Raw genomic sequence first — 8445 nt, 5'->3', positions numbered from 1 at the left:
GAGGCGGACGCGCCTGGGGTCTGTGGGACAGTCAGGCCCAGTGTTCAGTTCCACATGCAGGTGGGCTGGCCGAGCTGTCACCCCCAGCCCCAGCGTCTGGGCAGCCCAGCCTTGTCTGGGGTGGGGAGGCCGCAGGAAGCCTGCCTGGATGAGGGCCCGGCAGGGACCAGGGACGGGCGGGAGTAGGCACAGCTGACCCTGGGGACAGCCACACCAGCCAGCGGAGAGGGGTGACTGAGGCGATAAGCCAGGGTAGGGTGCGGGGGACACCCAACTCAGCCCCGCACACGCACACCGCCCCCCTCCTCTTTCACACATACACAGCCCCCATCTGCTGAGGGACCCTGCGCTGTGCCCAGGTCTTTAGGGAGTGGAAGTCTCCTGGGGAGGAACGCAAGGGCCCCAGGACCCCTTGCTGGACCCTCGGACGGTGGCCCGTGGAGGGCGGGCTACGGGGAGCAGGGAAGGACCCCCGCTGACTCCACCTCAGGGCAGGGTCCCCACTGTGGAATCCTGGCCTCGCTGTCTGGAGCTCAGGGCCGCAGCCCCCGTCCCCGCTGACCCCGCAGGTTAGGCTCCCCCAGCCCCTTCTCCCCAGACTGAGGACCCCCACACCCGCAGACCCTGCGCGGCTCCAGCCCCTTCCTGGGGAGGCCCGCACTGCCAGCTGCAGGTGCGCTTCAGACTCAGGCCGTGGGGCGGCGTGGGGTACGGGGTGGGCGGGGGCTGGGCGCCCGCAGGGGCGGAGAGGTCGAGGAAGCCGTGGGACGCAGGCGGGCCGGGGAGGCTCGGCGGCCACAGGGCAGCAGGAGGCCAGGGGCTGGGCCCGGGGGACTGGGCGCCCGCAGAGACGCAGCGGCGCTGGGGGCCAGGAAGGTCGGAGCACGTTTCGCAGACCGCTCCCCGCGGGGTGGGGGCGGGGAGTGGGCGTGGCCGGAGGGCGGGCGCGCGGCGTGTCGGGGGCGTGGCCGGGCGTGTCGGGGCGGGGCCGGCGGCGCTGTCCGGTGCTGAAGCCGCGGCAGCGCCGGGAGCGCGAGGAGGGGCGGCCGCCATGGACTGAGCGCCGCCGACATGGGGCCGTCGCTCGCGCTCCTGCTGCTGCTGCTGCTGCCGCGCGCCCCGCCCGCCGCCCCCGCGCCCCGCGCCCGTCCGCTCCCGGGGCTGCTCGGTGAGTGGGGGTCGGGGTCTGGGTCGAGGTGGGGGAGGGGCTCCCGTGTGACTGAGGGGAGCGGCGGAGGGGGCCCGAGTGGGGGCGGGGGGTTCTCGGTGCGAGAAGGCGGTGTCGGGGGCACCTGGGAAATGAGGGGCGGGGGGGAGGAGGTGAGGGCCGCGCGGGCGTCGCGGGTCCGCTCGTGCTCCCCCTCGGTTTGCGGCCCCCGGCGGGCGCGGGGCGGTGGGAGCGCGCTCTGCGTGGGCGCCCCCCGCATGGTCGTGCCGCGTGCGCCGCGGGCCGCGCCGGGGGGCGGGCGGGGCGCCCGGGGGGGCGCGGGGCCTTCGCTTCCCCGGCCTCTGTCCGCCGCGGGGTCCTCCCCGCCCCGCGCGGCCTTCTCCCCGCTGCCAGCGCTCGCAGTCGCACGGACATTTTCCTGCCGTGACGGGAGTGGGAGGGCGAGGGTGGGAAGCGCCACGGGGAGCGCCCTCAATCGCCTTCCTGCAGGCGTGGCCTTTGATACTCCGCCCCGGGAGCAGTTGGGCCCCTCCCTCCCGCCGCGCTCATCTTTGTGTGCAGGAGGCCTTCCAGCCGCCGGCGTGCCCGCGGCTTCAAGGCCGGAGTAAACGGTGCTACAAGACTGAGCGCAAATCCAGGCCCAGGGTGGTGGAGGGGGCCTCGCTCCGCCGCCCGCCGCCTCCTCCTGCCTCTGGTCTCCTTGGGCTTCGCTGTCCCAAACAAACGGAAACTGCAGCGAGCGGTGGACAGGCGGTCTCCCCAGACTCCTCGCTAATGCGGCCACTTGCCCTGAGTCCCCTGAGTCCCTCTCTGCTTTCCGGGTCTCCACACGCACTCCCTGGCCTGGTGGGCAGCGTCCTGGCCTGGTGGGCAGCGTGGCACAGTTGGAGGCAGAGCTGGATCCAGGAGGAGGTCCTCGCCTGCTGGGGTGGAGTCCTGGGGTGGAAGGGTGTGTCTGGTTGGCCACATCCTGGGGTCCTGTTGTCAGAGTCACCTCGGGCCCTGGGGGCCGCTCCATGCACAGGTGAGCCTTGCCAGGTGAGCCCTGCTTGGGGAGGCTTCGGGGCCTGGCTCACTCTGCCTTGAGCTCCAGGGCCTTGCCCCAGATCAGCAACAAAGGCCGAGCTGCGCGCTGGTCTGCTTTTGCTGGGCTGTGTTCCCTCCTTTGTCGGGCCGGAACTGGCATATCACCTCACGTGAGAGCTGTTTGCTCAGCTTGCCAGACACCACCCTCCACATACACACACACGGTCAGGGAGAGCCAGGGTCAGCTGACACTGGCCAGTCAGTGTTGCAGGGAAGGCAGCTTCTACGAGATGAGGGGGAGGCTGGCCCTCGACTACTCTCTTTCCTTTGTAATTGCCAGTTCATAGCATTTTTCAGAAATCGTAGAGAAAGGAGGAAGTGGGGAGGGGGTGGTAGCTCAGGGAGGGAGCAGGGAAAACCCAGGGCCGGACACATGTGAAGAGAAGAGAACCGCTAAGCTGCCCAGGACAGCACTGCCCGACACAGCAGTGGAGTTCCAGCTACAAGCAAAGTTGAGTCGTATCACTGAGAAGGGGTGACTTATTCTCCCTCTGTTCACGATGTGGCCCAAGGGAGCCTCCTGGATGCAGTCTTGATGTGGGACAACATTAGGGGCCCAGGCATTGTTAGAACTGTCTCAGGGACTCCAGGCGATCCGTTTAACCTGCTGTATCCAGGGATGATTGGACACTGCCATGGCAGTGTATACAGGTAGTGAGATGGAAGTGTGGTCTTCCCATTTGGGGCCCCAACCCGGGGTTGCATGTAGCCGTGTCTACCTATGTACACTCCCAATGTTCTGTTCACCCAGCCTTATGTCCGTGCGCCATCCTCACCCGGAGGGCTGCTGCCTTATCCTCAGGATTCACATACACAGTCTCCAGAAGGTGCACGGGGAACCGTGGTCACCCATGAAAGGCATGTGCTAGTATTTTTCTCTTTCTCAGCGATCTGGATCTTGTTTGTTAGTGGTCACACCAACTACAGTGTCCAAATAACGATGGACAGGGAAAGATGCACCCAGAGACCTTAGATCTGGCCCCAACCATGTCACTTGTACCTGTTTTTTTATTTAGCTCTTCACACTCAATTACGCGTTAAGGCCTATACGACACATGGTTCAAGGAGATAACACGTTTTTGCTGCTCACTTGCACCATGAAGTTGTAGGTTAGAATGAAGGGTCAAATGTCACCAAGACCTAAGACCAGTTCTTTTTGCACCAGATGCCTTGCCTTGAGTGAGGGGCCTCTTCACATTTAGACAGTGAAGGAGCTCTTGTTGAAACCCTGGGTTGACTAAACTACCATGTCTGAGTTTAGCTTCATTGCTCTGAGCCACATGCCATGGCGAGGCCTTATTTCCACAGCAGCTGATGGCAGCTTCCCACTGACAGTGGATGTCGCACCTCTCCCTTTCTCTTCAAGTGCACCCTTTCCACCTTAATCACTTTAGCTTCCTGACCTTGCACCACCCATTCTGCCGATGTCTTTCTGGTGCAAAAGGCTCCCTTATGGCACATGGTGTCCCATTATTTGTGACACTATTATCAGAGTTGAATGGGGCAGGAATAAGGCACCCCTTCTCAATGATATGACTCAACTTTGTTTGTAGCTAGAACACCATTGCTGTGTCGGGCATTGCTGTCCCGGGCAGCTGAGTGATTCTCTTCGTATAAGTCCATCTTTGGGTTTTCCTTCTCCCTCCCTCTGCCTTTCCCCGTGATTTTACGAAGTCCTTTTGTTCAGGTGCTCAGTACTTTTTCCATAAGGCTGATGCGAATGTGAGCCTTTTGTCTTTAAGCCATTCTTCAGTTACAGGGAGGCCAGTTTGTGAACCTGCTCCGGCAGCCTCCATGTTTAAGGGCAGTCATGTTAAAGATCCTCCTCTTTTGCTAAAGAAAAATGAATTTGCCTTGCCAAAGGACAGAGTCAACCTTTCGTGCAAATTTTGCTTGGAGAATCCAAAGTCAGGCCTGCCCAGTGCACCTGGCTTTGAAGATGGGCGGCTGTTTCTTTTTTCTCCTTTGTTTTTGCCTCTCGATTTGCCCACACGTAGTTTTCGTTCGCTAGTGAGCCTACTCGCGGAGCAGGAGTCAGCTTGTTTTGTCACCTAGATGGCATGACGTTTATTTTTAAATCAAAGCATCCTTCCTGCCACAAAAGCACAAATCCATCTTTGCTTCTTGGGGCCTGGAGCTGTTGATTTTGTTGGTTGTATGGTGATGAGCAGCCTGCTCCTCCCCCCGAGAGAGCCCTGCTGCCTTCTCTTTGGCTGTGAGCCTTTCTCTGCTTGTTGTTTCCTCCTCCTCCTGCTCTGGCTCCTACAGCCTCAGGTGCTGGTTGATGTCCCCATGCAGAAGGATTGGGGCACAGGGAAAACCCCAGGTTTCCGGAAAGGGGAGGTACCAGACAGTGGGCTCACCCACGGATGCAGAGGCGTTGGGTGGAGCTGTGGTGTGGCTGTCTCCTGTGTCCAGAGACGGCAGTTAAATGTGTCAGACTCAGGAGGAATGTGTAGGGAATTACAGAGGTTTTTAGATGGCTTCCTCTCTGTGCTAAGCTTAGCTGTGCATCTCAGCATCTTGCATCTCTTCTTTTTGCACCTGGTTACCAAGATCACCATCAGTGGTACCCACCAAGGAGGTGCACGGGGTGTGCTAAATTCATAGTAGTCTGCTTTCTACTTTGCTCTCGGTGGTGGTGCTGGTCTCGCTGATAATGTCTATACGCCATGAGATGTGCAGACTTGTTGGATTCCTGGCTTCCCGTGAAGAGGAGCAGTAGCAGCACAGTGAATCTGTGGCTCAGGCCGGGTGGAACCCAGGGCTCATCACCCCAGGGCGTATGTTTTGATGAACTCTGTGGCAGTCATTGGTTCTTTTACGTGATAATAATTTATGCATTCTGAGTTTATTTTGTTGTATGTTTTACGTGCAGTATTACCTAACTTGAAAATGCAGTTATTCATCCACTTTTCTTAGGATTTTTGGAAGTTAGGAATATGGGGTGAGGAAGTGGAGTGAACTGTGGAGAGCTGGGGTCAGCTGAGCTGTCATTACGCATGGTCTTATCAAGAAGGGTTTCCATCACCACGACCTCTTGGAGCATTACCTTAGAATTTCAAGATATTTTATGAAAGGGTGTTGGTAACTAAATGTGATCCAAACTAAAAATAACCCTCTGGCTTTGGGTGGTAGATATTTGAGATATGCCTGGTTATATGCAAATATTGCTAGTTTAAGGATTCTTTATGTGTGGAGAGGTGAAAAAAAGCTTAAGAAGTGGACAAAAAGGGTTTTCATCTAGATGTATCCCAGTAGACGCAGGCCTGGTGAGGTTCAGCTAACTAAGAACCTATCTTATCTCTTCTGACAAGACGTTCCATTTCCTGAGAAAGCAAACAGTTGAATTCATGGCAGACAACTCTCTGTGCCACAGAAAAGCACCTGGCAGCTGTTTTCACATTAGTCTAAATTGACCTTCATAAATGTAGACCCAGCTGGAGTTATTTTTCAAGTCTTGGTTGACAGGAGGCCAGAGAACTGAAGGAGCAGAAAACAGTCAATGCCCTTTTCTGCTGGCTGGAAACAGAGTGTGTGGAAGGAAGAAGGAAATGTTTTCTTTTAACTCATGCTCTAACAACTTGGCCATGATCACTACTCAAGTGTCTAGGGCAGGAAGTGAAAAGAGGTGCGGTTCTCCTGGAAACACTCATGGTCACATGTTAAGTGACATTTTCGTTTGTTAGTTGTGGTAAGTGGGTGACTCCCATGTTAGCCAGAGAAACTGAACTTTGGGCTAGAGGTGCTGATGTGTGAAACATCAGGGCCTATATAATGGCCTCTGTGTGTGATGTGCAGAAATAAGGAAGCTGTTGAGGGTTTTGTGATGATCACTTGGCGTTACCTCTCCTGTGTGGAGGTGGGTAAGAGGGCATTTGGTTTACTTATTTTGTGTTTATCTGTTCTCTCCAGTCGTATTGACTGTGATTCAGAAAACACAAACACACGCCCTCTCAGCCTGTGTGACTAGTAGTGGTTTCCGTGAGGGCAGTTGGAGGGTGTGATGGGCTGGAGGGGATGAGCTAATAGTTATAAAACAGATTGGGGTGATTTCTCTTTTTAATCTAATTAAAAATGATCACACAGTGAAATGGAGTTTTCCTTTTGGTATATGGTTCTATGTATAGATTCCAGTGACAGGAGGTAGCACAGTTGCATGACCCCAACACTGCCCCGTGCCCTCCCTCTGTCCCTTGAACCCTGGCAACCCCGGGAGTACTCTACGTGTGGTTACGTGTACGCCCCCGAATAGCTTTGATAGGTAAGCGTTTCTATCTCCATATCACAGATGGAAACACTGAGACTTGGAGTGGCTAAGAAGCACGCTGTAGGACACCCAGTGCTAGGATTGGGTCCTGGGTCTCTGACCTTTTCCAGCAGATGACCCCAGGATGGGGCAGGGACACCTCTGTAGGATACAGGTCCCAGCAGGAGGATTCTGTGTGATGTTAGAACTTGTCCCTCCAATTCCACAAGAACAAGGACATCTGGGGCAGGGGACATTGATTTTCTAAGTTGGGATTTGTTCTGAGTGTCAGATTCAATTATTTGGTTAGCTGTTCTGGGGAATTTTGATGTATGGAAATGGATGACTTGTTTCTGGACACCTTTAGCCTTCCCAAGATGGCAGGAGTGCAAGTGCCACCGTAGCATTCACAGATTGATGTGTCCATAAACTCTGTTCACAATGCCTCTGGGTTTCCATCTGCTTTTTAAAATGTAGTAAAATACAAACTCCAAAGAAGCTAGCTCTCATCTGAGACTTGTTACACCAAACAGTTGACTTCGGAGTAAGGCATGAAGGAGGGCTTACTTTCATAAGAAAAACTTAAGAGTGGGTTCCGTCTAAGCTTGACATTTAGAAGTGGCAGACAGGCAAGGGATGGGGCATTCTGGTCACTCATTATTCTTTCCTGAGGTGTGCTGGCAGGTAAGAGAATGAAGCTCCCCGCATGTGGCATGAGCAGTCTGTGTCACTGCGTGGTCCTAAAAGCCCATTTCGCAATGTCCTACGTACAGTACAGAGGGTGTGTTTAGAAGTTTGTTTGGCGGAAGGAATTTCCAGAAGGAAGGCTGAGCTGGCTGCCGAAGGGAAGAGGACTTTACGTTAATGGTGCAGGTCAGTTCTGACTCCAGCAGTGACATATAGTCAACTTGTAAATGGACGGAGCAGCCATTAAAGTTGGCCCTGGGAGGCTGATGCTTTTTCCATCTGGGGCTGTGGCTTTAATCCAGCTCAGAGCAGTAATTAACCTGAGGTACGGCTTGAAGCCAATTCAGTGATATGTATGTTCTCTGAAATAGCTGGTATTTTAATGGCACCAGACGAGGCAGACCAGCGAAAGAAAGCACAATTTCTCCATGGTGGGTGGGAATGGGAATCTGGAGAAGAAGCAGCGCAAGTTGCCGTCCCCCGGCCTTCCCGTCTCAAGCCGTTTTCTGTCCTGCAAAGGCACGTTGCTTTTACCAAAAAATACTTCGGGTTTTCTTGAATCTCCTTTTCTGCTTTTGCCTGAAAATAGGCCGAGGTTCAGATCACCAAACTTCTATCTGAGTTAAGTATTGCCTAAGCAAAACACAGGGAAGTCCCAGGGTCAGTTCTGGGAGACCGGGGCCCAGCCTTGTGACTGAGCCTTCCCCAGCCTCATACCTGTCTCCCCAGGGCATCCTGGTCCCTGATTCCATGACATGGTCCACGTTGAACCAAGAGAGGATTCTAGTAGTTTCCAAACACGTGGTGGGGACTGAGTGGATATGGGTCCAGGACAGATTACATGAGAAAAGATACAATTTCAGGGGGCATGTGACTGACTGAGGGCCTGCCTCATCTTTCCGTCTGATAATCTTTACAGTTTGCACGCACAGTAGGAGTCAAGAGAAATGAAAGTACTTCACCTAAACCACTCTGAATTTATACCATGAGAAAAATACCAAATTCTTTGTGTTTTTGAGAAGATTTTATGAGATGGTGGGAGAGCCCTTGGTAATGGCAGTCCTAGTTGTAACCCTACTTGTTTTTAGAAGCTCCAGGTTTCTCCAGCTTGGTGGCCAGACAGGGTGGAATATTGTTATTGAAAACAGTGCGACTTTGCTGAGTCCAAGTCTCAGCTGAATTGACTACTGAGGTTTTTGCAAAAGCATTACCATTTAAAGTAGTAATATAGGGAATTCCATGGTGGCCCAGTGGT

At 54.7% G+C, this 8445-nt stretch overlaps 1 protein-coding gene across 1 annotated transcript in view; it reads left to right on the top strand.

Annotated features, from left to right (window-relative positions):
• Positions 1–1071: 1071 nt before the first annotated feature.
• PTPRN2 (protein tyrosine phosphatase receptor type N2) overlaps positions 1072–8445 on the top strand; it is a gene marked incomplete at both ends in the record, with an annotated part of 706645 nt that continues 699271 nt past the window's right edge. The window contains one exon of the mRNA XM_079711893.1: positions 1072–1168. Within this exon, the coding sequence (XP_079568019.1) occupies positions 1072–1168 (97 nt within the window). The remainder of the gene's footprint in view (positions 1169–8445) is intronic.

The sequence above is a fragment of the Hyperoodon ampullatus genome (assembly GCF_949752795.1).
Source record: "Hyperoodon ampullatus genome assembly, chromosome: 9".
NCBI lineage: Eukaryota > Metazoa > Chordata > Mammalia > Artiodactyla > Ziphiidae > Hyperoodon > Hyperoodon ampullatus.
The sequence above is the reverse complement of the archived record's forward strand: the minus strand, read 5'-3'. Positions and strand labels throughout refer to the sequence as shown.